Source organism: Camelina sativa, chromosome 20 (genome assembly GCF_030686135.1).
Source record: "Camelina sativa cultivar CO46 ecotype springtype chromosome 20, ASM3068613v1".
NCBI classification, from domain to species: domain Eukaryota; kingdom Viridiplantae; phylum Streptophyta; class Magnoliopsida; order Brassicales; family Brassicaceae; genus Camelina; species Camelina sativa.
The window spans coordinates 1820816-1848741 of NC_141899.1; the positions used below are offsets into that span (position 1 = coordinate 1820816).

Genomic DNA, 27926 nt, shown 5'->3' on the forward strand with positions numbered 1-27926 from the left:
AAAAGTGACGTCATTTGGGGGGGGGGGGGGGGGGCATAAACTTGTGAAGAAAGCAAGAGAACAAAAAATATGCTTTCTTTGTAAGAGAAGAAACATATGGATGGATGACCTGAGACTAAAGAAGAGATTTTGATGAACAGAAAACATAGCCGCAAAACTAGGAATATCCATTGCATAACATAAGAGAAAATGGCTAAGTATTGCAGAAATTTAAAGACATATATATATGCAGAGCAATACACCTTACTAATATTATCAAAGCTCAAATTAGCCAATTCAGAAGAGATCATCAGAAAGAAAGAAAAGAAGTAATTAATAATGGCAGCCAGACAGCAACAGAAAAGAGCAGGCTTCGGGGTTCAGTACGAGGATCTTGTCCCCAAATCCGAATGGAAAGATGAACCTGAAGCCACAATTCTCACAATTGATCTTCCAGGTTGGTATTTAGAAATAATATTTTTGGGATATATTAGACTAATTATGGTGGTTTAATTCTAATGTGAATTGGTTTTTTAAAGGTTTTGCAAAGGAGCAAGTAAAGGTGACATATGTGCACACCACGAAGATGATAAGAGTCACCGGAGAACGTCCTTTGGCTGATCGGAGATGGAGCCGTTTCAACGAGGTGTTCACTGTTCCACAGAATTGTCTAGTAGATAAGATCCATGGGAGCTTCAAAAACAATGTCCTTACCATCACCTTGCCTAAGGAGACGATCACCAAGGTGGCGAATCTTCCAGAAGCTTCTAAAACCGAGGCTGCTGCTCTGGAGAAGGCGGCGAGGCTAGAGGAGAAGAGGTTGTTGGAAGAATCTAAAAGGAAAGAGAAGGAAGAGGAAGAAGCTAGGCAGAAGAAGAAGCAGCTTCTGGAAGAGAAAGAAGCGCTAATTAGGAAGCTGCAAGAAGAAGCTAAAGCAAAGGAGGAGGCTGAAATGAGGAAGCTTCAAGAAGAAGCTAAAGCAAAAGAGAAGGCCGAGGCAAGAAAGCTTCAAGAAGAAGTTGAAGCAAAACAGAAACTCGAGCAAAAGAAACTCGAGGAAATGAAGCTTCAGGAAATGAAACTTGTGGAAGAAGCTAAACTAAAGAAGATCAATGAGAGAAAGTCTGTTGATGTTACTGGAGGAAAAGAGAAGATGCTAGTAAAGCCAGAAGAGAGAAAGCTTCCAGAAGTGGTCTATACAAAATCCGGGCACGTGTCTAGCCCCAAATCCGAGTCTAGGTCTGGTCTCAAGCCCGGTTTAGGAGGAGTAGGCGAAGTGGTAAAATCAGCAGAAGAAAAATTAGGATCCTTGGTGGAGAAGGAAAAGAAAATGGGGAAAGGGATAATGGAGAAAATAAGGAAGAAAGAGATAACAACTGAAGAAAAGAAGTTGATGATGAATGTAGGAGTGGCTGCTCTTGTTATCTTTGCTCTTGGAGCTTATGTCTCTTATACCTTTTGCTCTTCATCTCCATCTTCTTCATCTTCTTCTTCCTCTCCTTCTTCTTCTTCATCATCTTCTACCAAACCAGAATGAGATCTCTTAAAAGAAGAAGTTGTGTCATGTGTGAACTGAAAAATGTATATTATATACTTTGTAACTGTGATATATTCTGAAATCTAATAAAGTTTGGTGATGTCATATAACTAAATTAGCACAAAATTCTTGTTCATTTATAATTTCACATCCATTAGGACAATAAACATTATATGTTTTTGTTAGGGGTAGCATTTAAACATAATAAAATAACGAGGACCATATATTAATTTTGTCAATTAAACAAAAATAGCTATCCTAGTCCAAAACAATTAAACAGTATCACTCCAATCCATAAACCCTAAACCCTTTTAGATTCGAAGACAGAGAGACCTTGAAAGCTTACTCCTTTCGATCTTCTCTGACTATTAATCTCAGTCTGGGAGAGAACCCAGTTGAATTGGGCACTGAGAGAATCAGAAAATAACTTCATTTACCGGAGAACGGGGAAGTAGAGAGACAAGGAAGACGGCGAGGTTAAGAACCATGCCTCATCGTCCATTTCGCTATCTACAATGCGTTTCACGAAACGAATAAGCCTCTTCTTGGGGCAGACGACCAAGATTCATACTCGTTCTCTATTGGGAAATCCATCTTTACACAGGGTTTTTACCGTTGGTCCGGTTTCTAACTCGTCAGCGTTTCTGATTTCGAGTCGCAGTGGTGATGGTGTCACAAGATTGTTCTACCCAATACATCGTCGTTTCATTGGTCACACTGCGGAACAGTTCTCTGATGATGAGTACGAGTGTGAATTCGAGGAACATAAGGTTCGTGTTTTGGTAAATTGTTTAGATAAATGGAATCAATCAGCCAATTAGATTACTCGGATTGGATTTGTGTCGATCTCTAGTGTATAAAGTTTCTCTCGAAATGGAAACTTTAGGTGTTTGTGAGGATGAAAACGCTACATAGATAGATAACTTTGTCGATAAAATTGTTTAGTGAAATGACTGTTTAAATGAGAGCTTGATCCTTTTTACTTGGGAAATGAATTGATACATGGCGTGAACTGGTTTATAATAGGCTTCATCTTCTGTGGCCAATGTTGATGAGTGGAAGTGGAAGTTAAACATTCTGTTGGCCAATGGTAGCGAACAAGAAATTGTTTCCAGAGACAAAAGGGATCGAAGGGATTATGAGCAGATTTCAAATCTTGCCAAGAGAATGGGACTGTACAGGTATATAAGTAGACCTTTATTTGGTCTATAACATGTTTCTTATCATACACTATGGGCTAACCTGATTCTTGTAACTTTGGATTTTTGGTTTCGACTTAACAGTGAAATTTACGGGAAAGTGGTGGTTGCAAGCAAGGTTCCTCTTCCCAACTACCGGCCAGATTTGGATGATAAGCGACCACAACGGGAGGTAACTTTGCCTCTCTTGATTTACCAAAATGATAAGGCACAATTTTTTTTTAACTTTTATGCTGAACCTGTAATGCATCTCCTCGTGCAGGTGGTACTTCCTTTGAGTTTGCAAAGAAGGGTAGAGGGACTTCTCCAGGAACACCTTGATAGACAGCAGCTACTCTCAGGAAAGACTAATGAAGGTGTAGCTGATTCTCAACCTCCTAAAGAGACTGAAGAACTTCCCGATGAAAGTTCTGATTCGTTTCTCGATGGTTCTGTTATGGAAAAGGTACTTCAGAGGAGGAGTATGCGGATGCGCAATATGCAGAGAGCCTGGCAGGTATTATTAAATCATCTTTACCTCGTTACTCTTCTAAATTCATCGAAGCGTTTTTACTAAGGCAATAGTTGTTTGGTTGTATATTAGGAATCCCCTGAGGGAAGGACGATGCTGGAATTCCGGAAATCTTTGCCTTCATTTAAGGACAAAGAAAGACTTCTTCAAGCTATTGCTCGAAACCAGGTGAAATTTTAGAGATGATAATCTTTGACTGTGATTGGAAATTTTATTTGTTGTACGTTTTTGACTGTCAAAATTCTCAGGTAATAGTTGTATCTGGGGAGACTGGATGTGGTAAGACAACTCAACTTCCCCAATACATTTTGGAATCAGAGATAGAGTCTGGTCGAGGAGCATTCTGCAACATCATTTGTACACAACCTAGGAGAATATCTGCCATGGCAGTTTCAGAAAGAGTGTCAGCTGAAAGAGGAGAACCTCTTGGTGAAACGGTTAGTCAAGATGCTTAAGCTTCATTTGAGCACCAATTCGAATGCTGTCTGATTACTCCAACGAACACTAAAAAATTGTTTAAAGATGCTTGTTTGTTAATGATTTCATACCTAACAGAGATTTTTTTGATAGGTTGGGTTTAAAGTTCGGCTAGAAGGAATGAGAGGAAAAAATACCCATCTTCTATTTTGTACAAGTGGTATCCTACTTAGACGTCTGCTTAGTGATCGCAATTTGAATGGTGTAACACATGTATTTGTTGATGAAATCCATGAAAGGGGCATGAATGAAGGTACATATTCTATATATCTATTGTTTAGGTTTCCGCAAATCAAGTCTCATAATTTTTTATCCCGCTCGCTTCTTGGTTGCAGATTTCTTAATTATAGTGTTAAAGGAGCTTCTTCCACGGCGTCCAGATCTGAGATTGATTCTCATGAGTGCCACTTTAAATGCTGAACTCTTTTCTAATTATTATGGAGGGGCACCAACCATTCACATTCCTGTAAGACAATGTTCTTCCTCAATGAGTCAGTAGGCTTTCCTATGTCAAAATAGTTCTTTGTCAACCCTTGAATGTATGTATATATACTTTTTAGGGCTTCACACATCCAGTGAAGGCACATTTTTTGGAGGATGTACTGGAAATAACGGGATATAAGTTGACCTCTTTCAACCAAGTTGATGATTATGGTCAAGAAAAGACGTGGAAAACGCAAAAACAGTTAATGCCTCGCAAAAGAAAAAACCAGATCACTACTCTTGTTGAGGTACTTAGCTAATTTTTGTACATAAAGTGGAAGTTCCTTAGAATTAAAGTTTCAAGCTTCATATGGCAGGGCAAGGGTAACCTGCTAATTTGCCAGTCCTACTGATCTATGTTTCTATTGATGAAGTACGTTCGCTGAACAGGCCAAATCTTTCAATAACATTGTTCAACAATCTTTCTTTAAAATTGCAGGATGCTCTCACCAAGTCAAATTTTGAAAGCTATAACTCTAGGACACGTGATTCACTTTCGTCTTGGATGCCTGACTGCATAGGATTTAATCTCATTGAGGCTGTTCTCTGTCACATCTGTCGAAAAGAACGTCCAGGTGCTGTATTAGTATTTTTGACAGGATGGGATGACATCAGATCCCTGAGCGACCAAATCAAAGCCCATCCTCTCTTGGGGGATCCCAATAGGGTCTTACTATTGATGTGCCACGGCTCAATGGCAACTGCTGAACAGGTTGAGTTATCTCTTCATGTGTAACTTTGTTTCCTTTCAGCTTGAGTTGTTACCCTGGAGAAGTAGTAATTGTAACTTATTTAACATGTGTCCCTCCATTTCTTGATTTCTGTCTTTACATCTTTCTTCGATATTTCTGCAGAGACTCATTTTTGAGAGAGCACCTCCTAATATTCGAAAAATTGTTCTTGCTACAAACATGGCAGAAGCTAGTATTACAATAAACGATGTAGTTTTTGTGGTTGACTGTGGCAAAGCAAAAGAAACCACCTACGATGCTTTGAACAATACACCTTGTTTGCTACCCTCATGGATATCTCAAGCTTCTGCTCGACAGGTGAATTCATTATGCTAAAACCTATGGTACAATCTTTCTTGTCTTTTACACTGTTCTTGTAATTCTGTTCACAACATTGACTCCTTGAAATGATTTGATTGCATGATTACCGTTGCTGCAATTTCAGAAACATCTATTTTACTTTCTGGTGCATCTTTTGATAGCTGTAAAGCTTTCTCATTTGATATACCCAACATATCTCTCTATTTGGCCTTCAGAGAAGAGGAAGAGCTGGGCGTCTGCTTCCCGGAGAATGCTATCACTTGTACCCCAAATGCGTCTATGATGCTTTTGCGGAGTATCAACTACCTGAACTTCTGAGAACTCCTTTAAACTCTCTCTGCTTGCAAATTAAAAGTCTTCAGGTTGATAGCATTGCAGAATTCTTGTCAGCTGCACTTCAGGCTCCGGAGTCTTTGGCTGTAAGTGACAGATATATTGGCAATTATCTTCTTACTAGTAACAAGTTTGATTGATTATCAGAATCTTTCTATATGGATAATTTGATTCAAATTGTCTTGATACTAGTCCAAAAAACTGAAAATATCATGACAGGTTCAAAATGCTATTGGATTCCTGAAAATGATTGGAGCACTGAATGAAAAGGAAAATCTAACGGATCTTGGTTTGTGTTCTAAGTGCTGAAAAAAAAAAGTTTCAATTTTTTCTTATACCTACATGTATCATAACTGACTTTCCTGCTTGCTTTCTTTTTGACCTGTTGTAACTAGGAAAACTCTTATCGATTCTCCCCGTTGATCCCAAGCTGGGGAAAATGCTGATAATGGGTGCCATCTTCCGTTGCTTTGACCCGATCCTGACAATTGTATCAGGGCTCAGTGTCAGAGATCCTTTCCTTCTACCTCAAGACAAAAAGGACGTAAGTACAACGAGTCATGCTTCATTTTGTATCATGATGTATAGTGATTTTTTGATTAATTGGCAAATGTTTGTTCTAAAAACATAAATCAAAAAACATCTGATGATGATTCCTTGTTTCATTTTAGTTAGCTTTATCAGCCAAGTTGAGATTCTCTGCCAAAGACTACAGTGACCATATGGCCCTTGTTCGTGCCTTTGAAGGGTGGAAAGATGCTGAAAGGGAAGGATCGGCTTATGAGTTCTGTTGGAGGAATTTCCTGTCAGCTCAGACGCTTCAGGCAATACATTCGCTGAGGAAGCAGTTCAACTATATTCTGAAAGAAGCTGGATTAGTACATGATGATTCAGCTCTCAACAACAAGCTAAGTCACAACCAGTGCCTGGTTCGTGCTATCATTTGCTCTGGCCTATTCCCCGGAATAGCATCTGTTGTGGTAAGTCTAAACTACCTATGTCTCTTGCTAAGTCTCCTTTCTTATGTTAGAGGGTTCGGTGAAATTACATATTGTCCTTCTTTTTTGCACAGCACAGAGAGACTTCCATGTCATTTAAAACAATGGATGATGGCCAAGTATCACTATACGCGGTGGGTCTCTTCAATCATATTTCCCAAAACCATTGGTTAAATCTCTCGATACAGCCATTGTTTATATATACGGTTTTTTAATGGTTTCTATGTATCAGAATTCTGTTAATTCGCGGTTCCCAACAATTCCATACCCTTGGCTAGTCTTTGGAGAGAAAGTAAAGGTCAATGCTGTGCTCATACGGGACTCCACTGGTGTCCCTGATTCCAGTTTGATACTTTTTGGTGGTGCACTGAGCACTGGAGTACAGGTGATTTCTCTCATTATTCTCTCTTTAACCCTTACACGAGTCAGAATCTGGAATATTCTGGGATTGAGTCTTGTGTTGTTTCCAGGTGGGACATCTTAAAATGCTTGACGGGTACATTGATTTCTTCATGGATCCGAATTTGGCTGATTCCTACGTAAAGCTGAAGGGAGAACTAGATAAGCTTCTTCAAAGAAAGGCGAGTTTTTTTCAACTTCATTAGGAAAAAAGTTTGTAGTGCAGCTCTTTAACACCTTTAGTATCCATCTCTTCGGTTTTGCAGCTTGAAGATCCAAGCATGGACATACACAAAGAAGGAAAGTACCTCATGCTTGCAGTTCAAGAACTCGTGGCGGGAGACCAATGCGAAGGGAGATTTGTCTTTGGTCGTGACACAAAGAAGCCAAGCCAACCGCAAATAGGAGAGAACAAACACTCCAAAGACGGGACAAACCCAAAGAGTCTCCTTCAGACACTTTTGATGAGAGCGGGACACTCGCCTCCGAAGTACAAGACAAAACATCTAAAGACAAACGAATTTAGAGCACTTGTGGAGTTTAAAGGGATGCAGTTCGTTGGTAAACCTCAGAGGAACAAAACGCTGGCTGAGAAAGATGCAGCTGTGGAGGCCTTAGCTTGGTTGACTCATACCTCTGATAATAGTAGTACAGGCCAGCAAAACGAGGATGCAGATTCACCACCTGATGTAACTGATAACATGCTTAAACTCCTGGGAGGACGGCGTAGGCGGTCCAAGGGAAAATAATGGAATCTCTCTCTGTAGGTTTTGTGCCTTTGGACGAACGATCTCAGATCCCAAAGTGATAGTAATATACTTAGGAGACAAAACAAATAGTATAGGGTTATTAACATGAAAATCCGAAATCTCAGGGGGTTTTGATGCAATATTATAGTTTTGGACATTTTTGGTTCAAGAAAGACGATCTCAGCAATGTTAAATAAACTTTTTCATATCTATTAGTACAACTTTTGGTTGGAAAAACTACGAAATTAAAATATTTTGACAAAGCTCAATGATTTTTAACTTTTTTTTTAGCTTTCTAGACTTTGAGAAAAAGTCTTGAACCGTGACTGTGTCCGTCTTAAACAACGATGTCGTTTAAAGACATAATAATACACGTGTGTAAAATTCTAAAATGTCCCACTCTAAACCTAGTTTGGGCTTTTGTATTTTTCATTGTTGGGCTCCTCCGTTTAATGGATTAAAGAGATTAGTCTCAACGACAGCGTTTCGGAGATAGGGTTTCGGGACGGCTTTTACATTTGGGGAACTTTCTTCAGGCGACTGTCACCAGTGTTTTGAAACCCGACCCGTAAAGCAAACCGGACAACTTTCCGGTCACCGGGTCAGTGGGTTGACCCGGTCCAACCGTGGGTCAACAGTTTACTGAATTTCACAGTATAGAAATATCATACATATATATGTTACATAGGTTTTATGAATATCCATATAAAAATATAGTAGAGCTGGTAAAAAGATTTTCACGCGAACAAAATTTTGAAAAATAGACGTGACCGAACAAAATGAAGGAAACCACATTCTTAGAAATAATATTTTGTCCCACATCGGAAAAGTTAGAGGAAGAAGTACTCGATTCCTTCTTTATATAGCTGGTCTCTACATTAGTTACACCTTCAAATTTGATAATTAGATGTTGGGTTTAACCTGGACCGCCGGTTCAACCACAGGTTAACGGGTTTTAATCGGGTTTTTCCGGTTCTATCCGAGTTTTTAAGTGTCCGGTTTTTAAGTATAACCCGGACCGGCAAACCTTCCGATTCGCGGTTAAACCGGTTCAACCGACCGGTCCGGTCCGGGTTTCAAAACATTGTGACCACCACACCACACTGTTTCGGATTCCGCCGTTGTTGTCTCTCTCTCTCTCTCACTCTCAGTCTCCTCCTCCGGTAAACTTTCTCTTATTTTCTTTCTCATTTTAGCTTCTGTTGTGTTTGTTTACAGATTTTTTTTTGTTTGGTTTGTGATTTGTTCATGCGATTAGTGAACTTATTTTGTAGTTACGAATAGGGTTTTTTAAAATTTTTTCTTGGATGAATGATTTTGGTTTGTTCTAGTCGAGAGCTTTCTAGTTTGAAGATCTTTCTCTGTAATTAGAAATGGTTACATTTGATGTTCAAAATGTTTGATAGTCGTTAGGTCTTGTATTGTTTTTTGTTTTTTATGAATGTCTTCTTCTTCTTCTTCTTCTTCTTCTTCTTCTTCTTCTGCTTGATTTTAGTTTCTTTCGTTTATGTTTTCACTTTGGATCGGCTTCTGATCTTGTAAGCCAATTTTTTTTATATGTGTCTAGGGTTAAGTTAATTGGAGATGGCCCTGGCTACTACCTCTTGTCATCCGGAGTGCGAACGAGCATTGAATGCGCAAGAAGATTATGGTAACTTTATCAAAATCTAGAGTATTAATTACTTTCTTTGCATCATGAAAAAGGAAACTGTGAATTTGGGTTTATTTTCTTTCATTTGTTTTTTTTTGGATTGCAGATGCGTCTCAGTCTGCGGCTTTGGTAGCAGCGGATCTGATAAGCACTACGCGGGATATACTTAAGCTTGACACTGAGTATACTATTTACTCAGCTCAGTTTTTGGTTGATAACGCTTGTCCAAAGAAGGAAGACGGGCAAAGCTGCGAGCTCACTGTGAAAGATGCCCTTACTTTTGCTTTGAAACAAGGGTTATCGAAACAAGTTGTTTGGGCACCTTTGGGATGTGTGTCCAAGGTTGTTACCCCTTTTGCTTGTCAGATACCTCTCGTTCCCATGAAAGGAGAAGTGCTTGAGGCTACATATTGGGAGGAAGCACTTGAGCTGTTAATGCAACAACCGGTGGGAGCAAGACTCCATGTGTCAGTCCTGAGTTGGAGCGTCGTCTTGGAGAGAAGGTAAAAGTGTCGTTAGTTTTTAAATTTCAAAATTTCCAGAGATTAATTAATCACAAAAGTATAGATCTAATCTTGTTTCATTTTTTTTCTTGTGTGTTAGGGAATTTACGATGGACCGTCAGGTAAGGGAACTCGATATGTTGGACTTAGAGATGTGATGATAGTTGAAGTGGTGGGGATCAACGGAAAGTATGTTGCGACTGTTCAAATATGCTACAAGAAGGAGACCTCATTTGTCAAAGTTGCTGTGAAAAGTAGGCCACTCCGGCTTAATGTTGGCGACAAGTCTCAGCGAACATCACTGCTTGTTGACTTCTGTATGCCTCGCTTTTCTATCAACTAAACAAGAGCTTGAGAAGTAAGTATCTGGAGGATAACTTTATGCTAGCTGTGCAACTTGTTTGTTTGTTTGTCCTATGTTAAGAATCTTTTATGAGACTTATGTTCTGTTTGACAAGTTTGAGTATCTTGAAAACCCTATGTTTGTTGTGGAACCCAGTATGTGGTATGGCTTTATGAGACTTTTGATCTGTGCTTTAAGAAGTTGTTCGCTACTTTCTAAAGTTGATGCTATTTTATAATCAATCTGTTGGACGCATTTTTTTGCGTTCTTGAAAAAAAATTTGTCGGTAATACTTGTTCAAAGCTAAACGAGATACACTCTTTGGTTTGGGGTCATTTCATAAAATTCTACCACCAAATCAATTCTATTAATTTATAGTTTCTATATATATACTAATGTACGTAAACGTAAACATGATAATTAACAGTCAATGTAAGAAAATTTTGAAAACATCACAATATTGTTGAAGGATAAAACATGATTTTAAAAGCATAAAATAGTTTCAGAGGAAAAGTACACTGCAATTTCTTATATTTGCTACATCTAAATAATTGAAAAGTTTATTTCGATTACAACAAAAGGAATCTTAAAAGAATAATATCTTAAACGATTCACAAATCAAAACAAAGATTTATTATATTCTATCTGATCATATTACGATTTAATTCCATAAATTACCATTAGCACAATATAATTTTTGGATTCAACAGTATATCAATTTTGGTTAACATATTTTTCCATATATTTTTTTTTGGTGAAAATCTATTTTTCCATATATCGTGCCAATTTTCCTTTCTTTGGCACAAATTAATAATCAAAAACCTAAATAAAATGTGGATATATATATACTCCACATACAGTATAGAAAATGACACGAATCCAAAGAGATTTATCACAAGAAAAATGAACAGTCTCCTCTTACTCTCGATTTTTATAGGCCTAAGCATTGGCTTAAGCAACATGTTGGTGTCAGCAAAAAGCAAAGTCGTGATAAGCAATCAGCTAGAACACAACAAACTCCTCAAAGTTCATTGTCACTCAAAAAGCGACGATCTTGGAGAACATATTCTTAAAATCGGCGAGGAGTACGAGTTCAGGTTTAACAATAACATATGGTCATCGACTCTTTTCTGGTGCCGAATGGAGCAAGGTCCTCATTATAGGCACTATCAGACTTTTGTGGTGTATAAGACTTCGTGGAGACACCATACGTGTAAGTGGATAGCTTCAGAAAATGGAATTTTTCTTTCTAAAGATGGAAACTCTGCCGTCTACCAATATCAATGGGTAACGATACCGCCTTCAATTATATGAATGGGAAGGTCCGCACTGATATGTTTTATGGGTTTTGTATTCTTTTGTTCATCTTTGTACCACATAACAAAATTAAATAAAAAAGATGATTTAATTTTCTATTAATAACAATCGTTTCACTGATTTGGGTCAGTTTCATATGATGACTAGTTGTAATAAAGTATCTGAAATATTCAAGAAAATGTAGGGACTAAAAACAAGTGATCACAAGTGATCACAATTTCAATGGTGATCACTCACTTGTATCCTACTTAGACAAGTGATCACAATTTCAATGGTGTAACTATCACATGTATTTCTCTCTTGACATATTTCTTCTATACGTAACTATAGTGTCATTTAAGAGACAAAACAATAGTGTCATTTAATAGACAAAACTATAGTGTCATCTATAAACTATATGTAACTTTATAGATTTTAAATCTTATTTGCAATAGACCAGCAAGCGCTGGACCACACGCCATTCCTAGAGCACTTGCACTAACAAACCCCGCTGAAATCTGCATCCTGATCTTTAACGGTACACAGTAATTTATATATCTCTGGTTCACTACTCTTGCCGATCCCAACCTGAACAATACAATATGATCAATTCCTCAAGAACTCATAATAAGAGCAGTTTCAAGTCTTAAAGAGACTTACCCACATAAACGCTGACCAATCAAAAGAACTGCTATTGAGTTGAGGTCAAAAGCTAATGCATATAACAAGTTCCCAATAAAGAGGACAATGCTACTTAATATGAGGGATTTAAAGTAGGATCTATTGGACCAGACGCTGAAGTAAACTAAAGAGAAGAGCTGAGCTACACCCATAGCACCAATTACAAGTAGTGACGGAGACATGTTGCTGCTACAGGAAAATAAAGATTCCGATATGTAAACGAGAGGGGAGTAGAGAACAGAGAAAGGTACAATACTATTTACCTCAGAGGTTGAGAGAGAGAGAGAGAGAGCCCATAATTTGTTTTTGTTCTTCAGAGTTTATTTTTTAAAACCAATCCTTCAAAAACACACTCCCAAGATGAGATTTTTTAAATAGAATTTCCCTTACAAAAATATATCCAAAGTCTCTCACAATCACTATTATGTTTTTCTAAAAAAAATGGAATTTTGTTTTGAATAACAGTGGATTTGTTATGTTTTTTTGTAAATTGTTAATTGAATAACAGTGGATTGTGAGTGATTTTGAATGATTTTTAAGAAATTTCATATTCAATAACAGTGGATTTGAGATGTGATTTTAAAATCACTAGTTGAATAACAGGGGATTTTTAAGAAAATCACAAATCCTCCAAAATCATGTTTTGAATACACCCCCTACAATTTCTTATATTTGCTACATCTAAATGATTGAAAAGATTATTTTGATCACAACAAAAGGAATGATATCTTAAACAATTCACAAATCAAAACAAAAGGGGGTGTATTCAACTTGACATTTTATGTGATTTGTATAAAATTTACAAATCCTATGTTATTCAATCATGGATTTTAAAAAGTCTCGTGAAATCCACTATTATTGAACTGATAATTTAAAAATCTACTTTAGAATCCACTGTTATTCAAAACAGTTTGTGGATTTGGATTTTAATAATTTTTTGGGATTCTGGAGGATTTGAGAGGATTTGTTTAGTTAAAAATACAGAAATCCAAATCTCATGGTTTTAGGTGGGATTTGAAAGAATTTTACCATAAATCATATCAACTCCCCTAAAATCTATCAGAATTCCAAATTTCTTAAATCCCATCAAATCCTTCAAGATCATGGTTTCAATACACCCCGAAAGATTTATATTTTATCTGATCATATTACGATTTAATTCCATAAATTAACACATTAGCACAATGTAATTTTGGGATTCAACAGAATATCAATTTTGGTTAAGTTTTATTTTCATATTTTTTTTTTTGGTGATAATAGATTTTTCCATATATCTTGCCAACTTTCCTTTCTTTGGCATAAATTAATAATCAAAAACCTACATAAAATGTGGATATATATACTCCACATACAATATAGAAAAAGAGTCGAATCCAATCAGAGATTTATCACAAGAAAAATGAACAGTCTCCTCTTACTCACGATTTTTATAGGCCTAAGCATTGGCTTAAGCAACATGGTGTCAGCAAAAAGCAAAGTCGTGATACGCAATCAACTGGAACACAACAAACTCCTCAAAGTTCATTGTCACTCAAAAAACGACAATCTTGGAGAACATATTATTAAAATCGGCGAGGAGTATGAGTTCAGGTTTAACAATAACGTATGGGGAACGACTCTTTTCTGGTGTCGAATGGAGCAAGGTCCTCATTATAGGCACTATCAGGCTTTTGTGGTGTATGAGAATGCATGGAACTACCATACGTGTAAGTGGATAGCTTCAGAAAATAGAATTTTTCTTTCTCAAGATGGAAACTCTAGCGTATTCCAATATCAATGGATAACGATACCGCCTTCAAGTATATGAATGGGAAGGTCTGCACTGATAAGTTTTATGGGTTTTTGTATTATTTTGTTCATCTTTGTACCTTATAATAAAACTAAATCAAAAAAAAGATGAATTAAATTTCTATTAATAACAATCGTTTCACTGATTTGGGTCAATTTGATATGATGACTTTATAAATAAAGTATCTGAAATATTCAAGAAAAATGTAGGGACTAAAAACAAGTGATCACAATTTCAATGGTGATCACTTGTATCCTACTTAGACAAGTGATCACAATTCCAATGGTGTAACTATCACATGTATTTTTCTCTCTTGACATATTTCTTCTAGACGTAACTATAGTGTCATTTAAGAGACAAAACAATAGTATAAGGGTTACTAACATAAAGTTCCAAAACTTCAGGGGCTTTAATGTATTTGATCAGTAATTAGTGATTTTTATCATCTTATATATCGCCACGTGGCATAAATACTCTCATCAGGGAAAAGAGAACCAATGATGCCTCCATATAAAACGAAAGGTTTCATCTTCACGAATTCGTTTTATTCTGAAGGGAAAAAAAAAACATATCTTTTGAGTTCATGGAACTGTAATCATATCATTGTGAGTTGTGTTTGGTTGTAATGTTGTTCAGGTATAGGATATGCTTTTAGTTCAGTCTTTCATCATCTTGTTTTTGTTGGACCTAGATAAGCTAAGTAATTTTTCTTGGTATTGAGTGTTTAGATTTGTGAAACTTGAAAAAAAAAAATTTGCTTAATGTTTATCTTTTATTCAGATGTGGAGGTTATTGACAGATCGAGTTAAAATTTGCGTAAATTTTTTTTTTTTTTTTTAGTCATTCTATGATTCACCTGAAAATGTATTTGTAGCTAAAGAGAATGTGTCTCTGTGTCCCCGAGACTGGCCCCAACACATTGAACTAGTCCGAGAAGGTGGTTGATGCATTTGCTTGTATTCCATTTATTCATTGGTCATTTTGTCTAACTGGTTTTAAGACATTTTAATTTTGCCAATGTAACACAGAGAAAAATTGGTGGAGCTTTGGGGACAAGAGTGATTATCCCTTCAATTCTGGTGTTATATATGTCAAAAGGAAAGTAGGAGCTTGTTCATATGTTGATGATCTGATTGGGTGTCAGTCACTGCTTTCACGAGCAATGCATATATAAGGTTGTATACTCCCATCATATACTCTCAACTCAGATAGATTAATTTTAAGTCATAAAAAAAGTAACTGTTTCTGATACAGGTTTGTATGCTTTTTTGGTGATGCAGGTTTTGGTTTAAGAACTCTAGGGGAATCTAATATGCTAGCTAATAGTCATAGAGAGGTGGATTATGATAGTGTCGATCACTTGACACTTGGTCAGCACTTTCTTATCGGATCCAAGCCTAATAACCTTTGCTGAAAAATACTATTGATATTTACAATTTTGTAACCTGCTTTGCTGTTCTATGACTTTGGATATAATAGTATGATCTCAGGTTGCTCTTGCCTACAACAAGGCGATATATATCAAGGGGAAGATATTCCTCTTCAGGTGGCTTTGTACAAGCGGGGATGATGCACTATATGACGCGGCAACAACAACTATGGAATGGAAACTAGTATCCTTTTTTCTTGATCTATGTAAGTGATCTCTCAAAGTTTTGATTTTTTTTTCATTGTTAGATCCGGAAGGAAACTGAGTTTTTTTTTTTGTCTTTTTTTGTCGTTGTTGCTTCTTATCTAGAATGGAGAATATGCATTCTTCATAGAATCAGGGATGAGATGTACTATATGACGCAGCAACGATGGAATGACAATTAATATCCTTTTTTCTTGATCTCAAATTTCCTTTTCTAAGTTAATCCTTTATCCTTTATTCAGATGTGGAGGCTATTGAAAATGATGCAGCTTCTACAAAGTTATTATGGAACGTACCGTGGACAACACACTTATGCCCTGTAAGCAAAATACCTAATACGTACCTGAATGGCATCTTCTTTCGTTTGATTTTTTTAAGTCTCCAATCTCCATCTGAAACTAATGAAACATGTTTACTCTTCCAACGATTCATTGCCAAAAATCATCTTGCTGGCGATCGATATGATTCTACTGATGGTCTTTGATAGTCTCGACTTAATACGGCTTCCTTGTCTACAGAGTGAGTTAAATGTGCTTAATGTTATGGATTTTGTTTTTCAATGTTACTGAGATGGCCAAATTGTTTATGTGATTGGCCAAGTGTACAAGGTTATTTAATTGTTTGAATCGTTGCTAAAGTATGGCCAAATTAATTGAAGTGTGCAAGTGAAAAGACCATCTATTTTCTTAGTTCCAGATTTTATATCCACGTTTTAGCTCAATTGGTTCCTCTTAATTATAGTTTTTTTTTTTACTAAAGCAATAGTTGTTTTTGTTGAAAAATAGGAATCCCCTGAGGGGAAGGACGATGCTGGAAAAATCTTTACGTTTTTTAAGGACAAAGAAAGACTTCTTCAAGCTATTGCACGGAACGGAACCAGGTTAAGTTTTAGAGATGATTGGAAATTCATTTTATTGTACTGTCAAAATTCTCTGGTAATTGTCGTATCTTTGGAGACTGGATGTGGTAACTGGTAAGACAACTCCTCCAAACTTCCGCAATACGTTTTGGAATCAAAGAAATAGAGGAAAGAATACCCATCTTCTATTTTGTACAAGTGGTATCCTCTGCTTAGTGATATCAATTTGAATGGTGTAACTAACACATGTATTTTGTTTTGTTGATGAGATTTATGAAAGGGGCATGAACTATATGCTACGTATTCCATATATATCTATCTAGTATTTGTTTAGGCTTCTGCAAATCGAGTCTCATAATTTTCTTATATATATTTTAACATTAGGTCGTATATTTGAATGAATAAAGAAATCTGTGTTGAATAAACAAAGATAAAAAGATATAAGCAGAGAGGCAAAAGGTAGAGGAATAGAGAAACTGTGAGTATAAATAATCTGTAATTACAAATATATATTCAAAAATGAAGATACGGCGAAGCCATTACATATTTCATTTCAATCTGCTAAACAAAAAAAAAAAATGTATCAAAAATATGGATTATCAATTAGAGTATAAGTTGTCAAATGTAAGAAAATTTTGAAAACATCACAATATTGTTGGAGAAGGATAAAACATGATTTTAAAAGCATAAAATAATAATTTCAGAGGAAAAGTACACTACAATTTCTTATATTTGCTACATCTAAATAATTGAAAAGATTATTACAACAAAAGGAATCTTAAAGGAATAATATCTTAAACGATTCACAAATCAAAACAAATATTTATTATATTCTATCAAATCATATTACGATTTAATTCTATAAATTAACATTAGCACAGTATAATTTTGGGATTCAACGGTATATCAATTTTGGTTAAGATATTTTTTCATATATTTTTTTTGGTAAAAAGATATTTTTTTCATATATCGTGCCAATTTTCCTTTCTTTGGCACAAATTAATAATCAAAAACTTAAATAAAATGTGGATATATATATACTCCACATACAGTATAGAAAATGACACGAATCCAAAGAGAATTATCTCAAAAAAAAATGAACAGTCTCCTCGTACTCTCGATTTTTATAGGCCTAAGTATTGGCTTAAGCAACATGTTGGTGTCAGCAAAAAGCAAAGTCGTGATAAGCAATCAACTGGAACAAAACAAACTCCTCAAAGTTCATTGTCACTCAAAAAGCGACGATCTTGGAGAACATATTCTTAAAATCGGCGAGGAGTATGAGTTCAGGTTTAACAATAACATATGGTCATCGACTCTTTTCTGGTGCCGAATGGAGCAAGGTCCTCATTATAGGCACTATCGGGCTTTTGTGGTGTATAAGACTTCGTGGAGACACCCTACGTGTAAGTGGATAGCTGCAGAAAATGGAATTTATCTTTCTCAAGATGGAAACTCTGCCGTCTACGAATATCAATGGGTAACGATACCGCCTTCAATTATATGAATGGGAAGGTCCGCAATGATATGGGTTTTTGTATTGTTTTGTTCATCTTTGTACCACATAATAAAATTAAATTAAAAAAAAAAGATGAATTAATTTTCTATTAATAACAATCGTTTCACTGATTTTGGGTCAGTTTAATATGATGACTAGTTATATAAAGTATCTGAAATATTCAAGAAAATGTAGGGACTAAAAACAAGTGATCACAATTTCAGCGGTGATCACTTGTATCCTACTTAGACAAGTGATCACAATTTCAATGGTGTAACCATCACATATTTCTTCTAGACGTAACTATAGTGTCATTTAAGAGACAAAACAATAGTATAAGGGTTACTAACATAAAATTCCGAAACTTCAGGGGCTTTAATGTATTTACCCAATAATTGGTGACTTTTATCATCTTATATATCGCCACGTGGCATAAATACTCTCAAGGAGCTTTTACTTTGCCTCTCTCTCTCTCTCTCTCTCTTTGAGCTTTGTCTGACTCTGTAATGGCTACTTGGAGTGGTTTCAATGTCTCTTCTTCTCCTTCGCTTAGGCTTCGCTCTCACTCCGTCGCAAACGCCACCCAGCTTCCGTTTCTCTCTCCCCTTTGCCGACGTCGGTTACTGGCAGATCGCTTCGGTCTCGCAACCATCGTTGTTTCGCGCCAAGACCTCTCAGTTTCTCCGCCGCGTGCGGCGGCGATGGAAGCTCGCATCTCAGGGAAAAGAGAACCTATGGTGCCTCCATATAACGTTTTGATCACTGGCTCAACGAAAGGTTTCATCTTTCCTTCTCAATTTACTCGGCTGTGGTTCATCTTCACGAATTCGTTTAATTCACAAGGGGGAAAAAAACATATCTTTTGAGTTCGCGGAACTGTAATCATATCATTGTGAGTTGTGATTAGTTGTAATGTTGTTCAGGTATAGGATATGCATTAGCTAGAGAGTTTTTGAAAGCTGGAGACAATGTTGTGATTTGCTCTAGATCAGGTGAGACACTAAGAACCACAGTACAATCAAAAAAGTATATTCTTTTGTTGTTGTTGTTATGATTGTTCCTATCCCTGCAGCTGAACGAGTTGAGTCTGCTCTTCAGAGTCTTAAGGACGAATTTGGGGAGCATGTGTGGGTACCGCCTTCTTTTACTGTTCCTGTTCCTTTTGCTCGTTCTTTTAAAGCTTTTGTTTAGTGATAATATTATCATGAAATGTAATTCTTAGACTATTTCTCTTAGTAGGGAACTAAGTGTGATGTTAGGGAAGGGAAGGACGTGAGGGAACTAGTAGCTTATTGTCAACAGAATCTGAAATACATTGACATTTGGGTACTTATTCTCGTTCTCATCACATATTCAGAAGTAGACATACAATCATTTAAGAGTGTTGTACACATATATGTGTACGCGTCATTGTCTTAATACTGTCATGTGATGATGATGCAGATAAATAATGCGGGATCTAATGCCTACAGCTTTAAACCTTTGGCAGAGGCCTCAGATGAGGATCTTATGTAATCCCTCTGTTATAAGCTTGATCACTTTCTCTATTTGGTTGGTTTCTCAATTAACTATTCTAAATTCTTTATGCAGCGAGGTTGTGAAGACCAACACCCTTGGTCTGATGTTATGTTGCCGAGAGGTAGTGGTTAGACTTTAAAGAGATATATTCAGCGTACTAGTATTATCAGTGGATTGACTGACGTTTGTTCGGTGATTAATAGGCAATGAATATGATGTTGACACAATCTCGAGGTGGTCATATCTTCAATATTGATGGAGCTGGTTCAGATGGGAAACCAACACCCAGGTTTCCTAGTTTCATCCACCATACTTGGGAATTCATTGGAGTTTCTTAGGCTCTCTTGTATGTAATATCTAATGTACATATTTTTTTTCTTTGACTAAAACGTTTGACAGGTTTGCTGCATATGGCGCAACTAAACGAAGTGTTGTTCACTTGACAAAGTCATTACAGGTATGCCAAAGTAAAGATACTGTGTGTTGAATTCATCTGTTTATTTTTTCACTTCTCGTTATATGACTTCTCTAGTTGTTTCCGTCTTTTATAGGCAGAGTTGCAGATGCAAGATATTAAAAATGTGGTGGTGCACAATCTGTCGGTATGTATTCAAAATATAATGTGGTCATGTTTTAATTGAAGATCTAAGCATGGTCATAGTTTTAATGTGTTTCGCTGTGTTATTGTTACAGCCTGGAATGGTCACAACTGATCTACTCATGTCAGGAGCAACAACAAAACAAGTTAGGTGACTTTTACAGAAAAAAACAATATTTGGATTCAGTTCCAATACATATATTTCTAATTTTTCTCCATTGGCAGGCCAAGTTCTTCATTAATGTGTTGGCAGAGCCAGCCGAAGTGGTAAGAAACCAAAAACACTATTTTTTGTTTAGAGCATAATTTCTATAAACTTTAGTCGCATGATTCATGATTTTTGTGAGGATTACACATGCTTTTTGCAGGTGGCTGAGTACCTTGTCCCGAACATAAGGGCAATACCGGCTAGCGGATCGATGAAGCCGACTTACATTCGTTTCCTAACCGGAATCAAAGCCTACACCAAAATATTCTCAGTTAAGACCGATAGAAGTAGTCGCATATATAAAAGTAGATCAAATGATGTCTGCAAATACTTACTTAAACCATTTTGTTTTTTCCTTGTCAACTTTGGGGATTTGTTTCAGAGAGTTGCATTGGGAGCAAGGAAGAACAGGTATGTGACTGAAGACTAGGTATCAAACTAAGAATAAGAATTGTATTGGTTTCCCTGTTTCTTGAATCATGGTTAACTGTTGATACTTACTGACCTCTACACTTTGTTAATTACACTTCAAAAAATGCAAAGTGTTGTGTAAATTTGTTTTAAAGTTAATTTGCAAATAAGCTACAGATTCTTAGTTAATGATTAACAATTGAAACATGGATATCATGGCGTGCATCACCGCTCGTTTACAGCTTACAAGTCAAGTATGAACCTCTCATGGAAAAATAACGCAAATGCTACATGGTACGCCGCGAATAAAGGACTGTACTTGTAGTCTAACCGTGTATTCGAGACTCAAAAACATGTCAGTCCATATATTTTTCACATTAGGTCGTATATTTTGAATTAATAAAGAAATCTATGTTTCAGGATAAGAATAAAAGTACACTAGGGGGTGTATTCAACTTGACATTTGAAATGATTTATGTAAAATCTACCTTAAAATCCTATGTTATTCAAAACAGTTTTTAGATTTGGATTTTAATAACTTTTTGGGATTCTGGAGGATTTGAGAAGATTTCTTTAGTTAAAAATACAGAAATCCAAATCTCATAGTTTTAGGTAGGATTTGAAAGAATTTTACAACAAATCATATCAACCTCCCTAAAATCATCAAAATTATTTAAAATCTCATGAAAACTAAAATCACTTGGAATATTAGATTGAATACACCCCCTATTAATTTCCTACATCACAAATCAAAACAAAGATAACTTCAATATAAAAGGAATAATATCTTAAACAAATTCACAAATCAAAACAAAGATTTATATTCTGTCTATTACGATTTGATTCCACAAATTAACATTAGCACAATAGAAATTTGGGATCAACAATGTATGAAATTTGATTATGATATTTTCCATATATCGTGTAAACTTTCCTTCGTTTGGCACAAATTAATAATCGAAAAAACTAAAGAAAATGTGAGTATATATATACTCCTCCACATACAATATAGAATAAGACACGAATCCAAAGAGATTCAAATCTATATATCTCCTAAAATTATTTACAAGAAAAATGAACCGTCTCCTCTTCATACTCTCGATTCTTATAGGCCTATGCATTGGCTTAAGCAACATGTTGGTGTCAGGAAAAGACATAGTCGTGGTAAGCAATCAACTAAAACACAACAAATACCTCAAAGTTCATTGTCGCTCAAAAAACGACAATCTTGGAGTACATTATCTTTTTATCGGCGAGTCCTACAATTTCACTTTTCATGATAACTTATGGGGATCGACTCTTTTCTGGTGTGACCTGTATCAAGGTCCTCATTTTAAGCACCATCAGGCTATTTTGGCGTATGAGTATTTGAGGAAGGAATATGATATCACCTCGAATAAGTGGCTAGCTAGAGAAAATGGAATTTATCTTTCTCATGATGGAAAGGATGAGGTCTTCAAATATGAATGGGATGGTCCTTAATAAGTTTTAAGGGTGTTGTATTCCTTTGTTCATCTTTGTACTTATGATAAAATTGAATAAAAAGATGAAGTAATTTTCTATTAATAAAACAATCGTCTCATTGATTTGGGTCTATTTGATATGATGAGTAGTTATCAGTGTTCTAAAACGCGCTATGCGCTTGCTACGCGGTGGACAAACGCCTAGCGCCTAACCGTATATACGGGTGCCTAAGCGGAATCTAGGCGGATTATATATTTTAGATATATAAATATATATTTACATAAAAATAATATTTACATATATATATAGGATGAAAACTTATACACTTTAATTTCAGAAAAACAGAAAACAAAACTCTTATCTATCAAAATAGTTTAGAATCTATAATAATCTCACAATTTAAACAAAAAAAAACATAATCCATTCAAAAATTTGTAAAATTGACAAAATGTAAGTTTATAATTACTTTGGAAGCAAATTAAATTTCATAAGTTTAGACTTTAGAGGCTAATTATAATATTTATTTGAAATAAAAACAATATTTTAAAAAATATTTAATTACAGTACTTTTTATCATTTTAGTCAACATACCGCCTAGAATCCGTACAGGCGTCCGCGTAGACCGCATAATATCCGCCTAAATGCTATTAGGCGTCCGAATTATTTAAAACCGCATAAATTACCGCATAGCTAAAATTCGAGACGCTCGATCACCGCATAGCGTATAACCGCCGCCTAGGCACCCGCGTAGGCCGCATTTTAGAACACTGGTAGTTATATAAAGTATCTGAAATATTTAAGAAAAATTTAGGGACTAAAAACAATTTCCTTGATTTTCAATGTTGAATAAACCGGACAAGCGTTTAAAATCAATTTACGGTTCAACTTAGTGAAATCAGTTAAACCGACTAGTTTGCAAATTGTGCAACTTGCTCTCTCTGTCTCTCTGTCGTGTTTGAGAAGACGAAAGACTCGTCGGAGAGAGAGAAAGATCGGAGGATGAGTGCCGAAGATTTCCAAAAGAAGGTTTCCATCTCCGGAGAAATCGAAATCGATATGAAATGTGGCGGTTCGGCCGGCGAGTCTAGTAGTTCCACGGTGGGCTCTAGCATGGCTGCCTCTCAAACCCTGGTTCTGCTTCGGAATCTGCTGGAGATTCAGCAGCGTCGAGCTCAGGCTTACGCTAAGCTCAAAAGGTTCGTATTGGTTATTTGAAATCTCTCTTATGCTATTAGTAATTTTTCCGTTGCGGTATTTGTTAAAAGTTCCATCTCCTTTTGATCCCTCCTCCTGGGTTTGTCGAATTGAGTCTAATAGTGTAAGGAATAAGAAAAAATTATGTTTTTTTTTCTTTCTTTGGCATATGTAAACACTGATTCATCTTCCATCAATGTATCTCTGTGTACTATTCGTTTATCAGTGGATTCTCAGAGTATGTGGAGTCTGGTGCTGAAGCACTTTATCAGAAGCTGTGCAGTGAGATTACAGCTGAGTTCAGTGAATGTTCCAAACAAGTATGGATCTTGTCTCTTGAGTGCTTTTTTATTTATCTTCAGAAGAGTTGTAAAACAAACATTGTATGTTAAAAGATTGAGCCTTTGATGATGACAATACTACAATGATGCAGGTGCGAGAAATGGAATCTCTGTTTCTGAAACCAGAATTTGGAAGAGCTGATCTTGCTCAACTGCTCCTCGACATTCAAAGTCAAGAGAAGCAGAAATTGCATCTGGTTTCCATCTCATTTTACTCATCAAAATCTGGATTATCTCATATGGTTTGAACAAAGTTACAATTTGCTGAACAAAGCTTCCTTTTTTTTTCTTTTCGCAGACCGTTACAATACAGGTACTGAAGAAGGCAGGGAGACCATCAGAACGAATGCTAACACATGAGAACTGCAAGTTCAAGAAGCCGATGCAGCATGAGTGTGTGCATCTTCATGAGATTACTGAAGCTGAAGGAACAGAGGAAGCAGAAGCTGATGCAGAGTTTGATAACGCTTTGAAAGAAGCCATTAGAGGGGTGCAAGACGCTGTGACTAGCATCAATGAGTATTTAGAAAACATTCGGTACGAGATTGAAGCCCTTGAAGCTAAGTAGTTCCAAATCCATCACTTCTTTACCTTTCTTCATAAAACTTGCAGTGTTAAGGCTTTGCTTATTAGCTTAAGATATAAGATATTTAGAAACTGTGAAAGATGTGAAAATGGAATTTGTTTTCCTCAACTTTATATGTTTTGGTAACCAGACAATATGTGGGCTTTTTTGTTCATACTAATCTCAATCTATTTACGACCGAGTTGATTATTCTCAGTCTGCATCAGACCAAGTTTTTTCAATTTCTTGTACACACTTCGTTACAAAATCAGACCGAACTATTTTCAGTTCTGGTTTGCTGCATGAATTTCACACACCTGAACAGAATACGAAAACCAAATTACACACAGCTTTCCCCACAAAAAATGAATGAGTTATTCGCATTTTTGGGTCAAAATCCATAAAATGTGTTTGTATATTTTTGTATGTGTTATTACAAATAGTCTACAGCAAAAACTTGTCATACTGACAAGATACTGGTCGCTTTAACCCATTCACCATACGTCCCAAAGTCCTTGACTCTGCCAAATGAAAAGAACGCAAGTACGAAGGTTCATTAGTTTATCAAAGACCAACACAACAGAATATAGATCATGGGTGTTCTGTAAATTACATATGTAGATTGGTGAGATCGATCTCTGGAAACAGGTTGAAATAGAATCGAAGCCCGTCTGGGCTCATGTCTCTACACAGCAAACCTGTTCAAAAAAAATGGAACGTAAGCATCATGTTTCTCTACGAGCAGGCTTTGATTGGGGTTGGATTTGGTACCTTTGGTCTCTGCAGTAAGTAGATGTTCCTTAGCCATGGCTGGGGCGATCTTCAGTGTCAAAGCTGCATCACTAGCAGTGACTCCGGCTCTCAAAGTTTCAGTTTTGGTCACAAGCATTCTGATTCTACTCATAACCTGAATGGCCAGAAAAAAAATATGTCATCAGGTGGGTGGGTGGATGGATGGAAACGAATGTAAAAAGCACACTGAGAGGGATATGACACATCTAAAGCAAGAAAAATGACAACTTCCTGAAGAGGAATCAAAGCAGTAACAATGGAATAGAGAATCTTAAATATATGAGATTTAAGAATACCTCCTCATCACTATGGGACTTGTTTTGGATCACCATCACACCGCTATCAAACTTCCGCAGCATTACTGGACTACCAATCAAAATACATGACAGATCAATATTTCTGCATGATGGCTTCTTATAATGTCAAGTGCAGAAACTCGAACATGGAAAAGGAATCTAGGAGAAAATATTTGAAATATACATACACATCAAATTTCTCCCAGAGGGTACAAGCTTTCCACAAATCGTCTGGAGAGATCAACTCTGTTCAAAGAAAGATTATCGATTTAACAGTCTGAAGGGAACAAACAGAAATAAGTACTCGGAATCAAAATGTCATAGTATATGAAGCTCCAACCTGTCCCACGAGCACGATTGAAGTGGTAATACATATCAGTAAGGCTGATCATTCCCCCAGCTTGTTCTAATGGGATTCTGACAAAATCTGCCAGCTGCAGGTATGTAAATAAAGATTTCAACCTCACATTCCAACACATTTTCCAGGGGGATAATATTACAAGCGAAACAGTTGAAGGTTTTAAGAAAAAATTAACAAACGTAATCATATTCCTAACAAATCCCTTCATATCGATATCCTATCAAGCTGCCATGGAATGGAAAACATATCTTTCGAAGTTATCATGAAAAACTAATCTCTGTTACAAAATAAATTGAACAAGAACCTGGCGGGACAATTCTTGATGGTACAAGGCGCCAGCAGATTCCTTTGTAACTGGAGAGATAATACCAACGCTCAACATCCACTGTTGCATCTCTTCTTTGGAACCCATTTCTTCATCATCAGTTGAACTGTTCTGACTACTAGGCGCAGATAAGAGCTTTTGACGCATTTTTTCTGCCAGACTCACCATCTCTTTAGCCTTACTCTGTAAACCCAAACAAAAAGTACTATACTTCAGACGCAATTTGACTTGAATATAAAACCAATAATCAAATCAGAATCCTTTCCCTTCTACAAACAGTTGCAGATAAAACTCTTCAAGATCACACATTACAAAGAACAAATTAAAACATTTGGAAAAAGGGCAAATACCATAAGAGCATTCAAATCCTGAAAAGCATCTTGCAAGCTTTTATCAGTGCTCTCCCACTGTTCTTGCTCTTTCCTCAAAATCCCAGCCAATCCAACCATCCTCACTGTTCCATCGTTTCCATATAAACCTTGAGCAACCGTTCCAGATCCTCCTGAACGAGAAGTCTCACTCTCGCTCTTATCCTCCTCTTCCCACGCCCTGCCTCTCCAACATTCCCAAAATTTCGTCAAAAAGCCATCGAAATCACCTTTCCCCCTAAAGACAATAGTCACCACAATCGAACCCGGATCCGTTTGAAACCGGATTCTCGGCGAATGGAACATAGACTTTATCGATTTCTTATGAGAGAAGATGTGAGTAACGGCGGCGAGAGGAATCGAAGAAGGAACAGCTACGTTTGATTGAGATGGAATCCATATGAGACGATGAGTGGTTAAGATAAGGTTACCGGATTTTAAAGCGGTGAATCGCGGCGGATCATCTTCGGAATCGAAATCGACGGAGGAGAGGAGGAAACACTCGACTTCATTGAGTCGAAGCACTGGTCTACCACTCGTGGTAACCTCTGCGTTCACAAACACACCACCGACTCCGATGCTGCTTCCACTAGCCATGGAGAAGCAGAAGCAGATTGATCATATACAGCTTCTTTGTTTTAGCTACGTTACTCCGTCCGCTGTTCAACCAATAGATCGGTTGACCAATCGGAGCTTGATTCAAATTTTCAATTAACCCGATGAATTTCCCCAGCGACGAGATAAAACTCCAGTTGAAAGTTGAATTAAATATATATAAAAAGATGAATTAATTTTATCGTTTCATTAATTTGGGTCAACTTGATATGATGAGTAGTTATATGAAGTATCTAAAATATTTAAGAAAATTTAGGGACTAAAAACAAATATATAGATATTTTTTAAGAACAAACGGTCGAAGAAGAACAATCTGAAACTATCATCACTCAGTCAAAGAAGAATAATGACATTAACACTGATGCCAACAAGTTCCGTTCATCGTCTCAACTCCACCTCCGTCGCGACTCCTCAGATCTTCGCCTCTGATTTTAATCTTCGAAGTTCAAAGTTCCTTCAGATTTTTCATATTAGGGATCTTGTCAAAAGCCAGTTAGCTGTTGTTTGCTTTGATGGTTAGAGTTTTCTATACCAGTTAACATAGACTTGATCGATTTCTTATGAGAAAGGATGTGAGTAACGGCGACGAGAGGAATCGAAGAAGGAACAGCTCCGTTTGATTGAGAAGGGATCCATATGAGACGATGAGTTGTAAGGGATAAGTACCCAAAACACTTTGTGATAGTTTCAGACTAACGCCATCACAGAAGATGCAGTTTCAACAATCGGATGCATAATATTATATAAAGATTGAACGTGCTAATTAATTTGTATTTTAAACAAACTTGTATGAAACTGATGGCGTTAGGCGTTAGGTGAGTAATTAATATATAGAATATTGTTTAATCATTCATACATACATCATATATACAACTCGGTGTCAATCATGTTATAGTATGA

At 36.5% G+C, this 27926-nt stretch overlaps 5 protein-coding genes and 2 pseudogenes across 11 annotated transcripts; 6 read left to right on the forward strand and 1 right to left on the reverse strand.

Moving 5' to 3' along the window:
- The first annotated feature begins 14 nt into the window (after positions 1-14).
- Positions 15-1626, forward strand: LOC104768684 (inactive protein RESTRICTED TEV MOVEMENT 2-like). The gene is made up of 2 exons (XM_010492715.2): positions 15-436; positions 519-1626. Exons 1-2 carry the CDS (start codon positions 319-321, stop codon positions 1514-1516), a joined length of 1116 nt encoding a protein of 371 aa, XP_010491017.1. The 5' UTR covers positions 15-318; the 3' UTR covers positions 1517-1626.
- Positions 1627-1753: 127 nt separating this feature from the next.
- LOC104768685 (DExH-box ATP-dependent RNA helicase DExH3) lies at positions 1754-7954 on the forward strand. The gene is made up of 19 exons (XM_087505896.1): positions 1754-2286; positions 2543-2697; positions 2800-2887; positions 2978-3211; positions 3299-3394; positions 3475-3663; positions 3797-3956; positions 4039-4169; positions 4264-4434; positions 4626-4898; positions 5041-5235; positions 5454-5657; positions 5791-5860; positions 5967-6115; positions 6243-6551; positions 6644-6703; positions 6802-6954; positions 7040-7150; positions 7235-7954. Exons 1-19 carry the CDS (start codon positions 2032-2034, stop codon positions 7715-7717), a joined length of 3486 nt encoding a protein of 1161 aa, XP_087362022.1. The 5' UTR covers positions 1754-2031; the 3' UTR covers positions 7718-7954.
- Positions 7955-8745: 791 nt separating this feature from the next.
- LOC104772124 (protein HEAT-INDUCED TAS1 TARGET 1-like) lies at positions 8746-10408 on the forward strand (annotated as a pseudogene). Its single transcript, XR_015594049.1, has 4 exons — positions 8746-8880; positions 9285-9368; positions 9475-9871; positions 9972-10408. The product of XR_015594049.1 is annotated as a protein HEAT-INDUCED TAS1 TARGET 1-like (transcript).
- Positions 10409-18389: 7981 nt separating this feature from the next.
- On the forward strand, positions 18390-20859 carry LOC104768686 (chlorophyll(ide) b reductase NOL, chloroplastic). 5 transcript variants are annotated; one of them, XM_010492717.3, is made up of 13 exons: positions 18390-18747; positions 18894-18962; positions 19043-19101; positions 19210-19296; positions 19414-19481; positions 19561-19609; positions 19692-19777; positions 19888-19945; positions 20040-20090; positions 20182-20232; positions 20312-20353; positions 20455-20565; positions 20677-20859. In XM_010492717.3, exons 1-13 carry the CDS (start codon positions 18477-18479, stop codon positions 20722-20724), a joined length of 1050 nt encoding a protein of 349 aa, XP_010491019.1. In that variant the 5' UTR covers positions 18390-18476; the 3' UTR covers positions 20725-20859. The 5 variants fall into 5 exon arrangements, 4 of the variants coding, with proteins under 4 accessions (XP_010491019.1, XP_087361866.1, XP_087361867.1 ...); XR_015593341.1 differs by having other exon boundaries at positions 18407-18747; positions 20021-20090; XM_087505740.1 differs by having other exon boundaries at positions 18407-18747; positions 20455-20859.
- Positions 20860-21718: 859 nt separating this feature from the next.
- Positions 21719-22187, forward strand: LOC147918398 (S-protein homolog 8 pseudogene; annotated as a pseudogene).
- A 791-nt stretch (positions 22188-22978) lies between these two features.
- LOC104768688 (uncharacterized) lies at positions 22979-24479 on the forward strand. Its single transcript, XM_010492718.3, has 4 exons — positions 22979-23365; positions 23590-23683; positions 23797-23901; positions 24003-24479. The coding sequence occupies exons 1-4, from the start codon at positions 23169-23171 to the stop codon at positions 24270-24272; spliced, it is 666 nt and encodes a 221-aa protein (XP_010491020.2). The 5' UTR covers positions 22979-23168; the 3' UTR covers positions 24273-24479.
- A 141-nt stretch (positions 24480-24620) lies between these two features.
- LOC104768689 (vacuolar protein sorting-associated protein 36) lies at positions 24621-27740 on the reverse strand. 2 transcript variants are annotated; one of them, XR_015593142.1, is made up of 8 exons: positions 26394-27740; positions 26023-26226; positions 25698-25791; positions 25546-25603; positions 25358-25422; positions 25041-25176; positions 24883-24967; positions 24621-24790 (listed from the first exon to the last, which is right to left on the reverse strand). XR_015593142.1 is itself a non-coding variant. In XM_010492719.3 (8 exons), exons 1-8 carry the CDS (start codon positions 27006-27008, stop codon positions 24730-24732), a joined length of 1323 nt encoding a protein of 440 aa, XP_010491021.1. In that variant the 5' UTR covers positions 27009-27221; the 3' UTR covers positions 24621-24729. The 2 variants fall into 2 exon arrangements, 1 of the variants encoding a protein (XP_010491021.1); XM_010492719.3 differs by having other exon boundaries at positions 25358-25427; positions 26394-27221.
- Positions 27741-27926: the final 186 nt, after the last annotated feature.

Bases quoted from the DNA above. Each gene is read 5' to 3' on its own strand.
- LOC104768684 (XM_010492715.2), top strand. From the start codon at position 319: ATGGCAGCCAGACAGCAACAGAAAAGAGCAGGCTTCGGGGTTCAGTAC. The intron at 437-518 runs GTTGGTATTTAG...GGTTTTTTAAAG, and splicing joins TCTCACAATTGATCTTCCAG to GTTTTGCAAAGGAGCAAGTA.
- LOC104768685 (XM_087505896.1), top strand. From the start codon at position 2,032: ATGCGTTTCACGAAACGAATAAGCCTCTTCTTGGGGCAGACGACCAAG. The intron at 2,698-2,799 runs GTATATAAGTAG...TCGACTTAACAG, and splicing joins AAGAGAATGGGACTGTACAG to TGAAATTTACGGGAAAGTGG. The intron at 5,236-5,453 runs GTGAATTCATTA...TTTGGCCTTCAG, and splicing joins CTCAAGCTTCTGCTCGACAG to AGAAGAGGAAGAGCTGGGCG.
- LOC104768686 (XM_087505740.1), top strand. From the start codon at position 18,477: ATGGCTACTTGGAGTGGTTTCAATGTCTCTTCTTCTCCTTCGCTTAGG. The intron at 19,102-19,209 runs GTACCGCCTTCT...TTCTCTTAGTAG, and splicing joins AATTTGGGGAGCATGTGTGG to GGAACTAAGTGTGATGTTAG. The intron at 20,354-20,454 runs GTAAGAAACCAA...TGCTTTTTGCAG, and splicing joins TGGCAGAGCCAGCCGAAGTG to GTGGCTGAGTACCTTGTCCC.
- LOC104768688 (XM_010492718.3), top strand. From the start codon at position 23,169: ATGAGTGCCGAAGATTTCCAAAAGAAGGTTTCCATCTCCGGAGAAATC. The intron at 23,366-23,589 runs GTTCGTATTGGT...TTCGTTTATCAG, and splicing joins GCTTACGCTAAGCTCAAAAG to TGGATTCTCAGAGTATGTGG. The intron at 23,684-23,796 runs GTATGGATCTTG...ACAATGATGCAG, and splicing joins TCAGTGAATGTTCCAAACAA to GTGCGAGAAATGGAATCTCT.
- LOC104768689 (XM_010492719.3), bottom strand. From the start codon at position 27,008: ATGGCTAGTGGAAGCAGCATCGGAGTCGGTGGTGTGTTTGTGAACGCA. The intron at 26,227-26,393 runs GTATTTGCCCTT...TTGGGTTTACAG, and splicing joins AGGATTTGAATGCTCTTATG to AGTAAGGCTAAAGAGATGGT. The intron at 25,604-25,697 runs GTTGGAGCTTCA...TTCTTTGAACAG, and splicing joins CAATCGTGCTCGTGGGACAG to AGTTGATCTCTCCAGACGAT.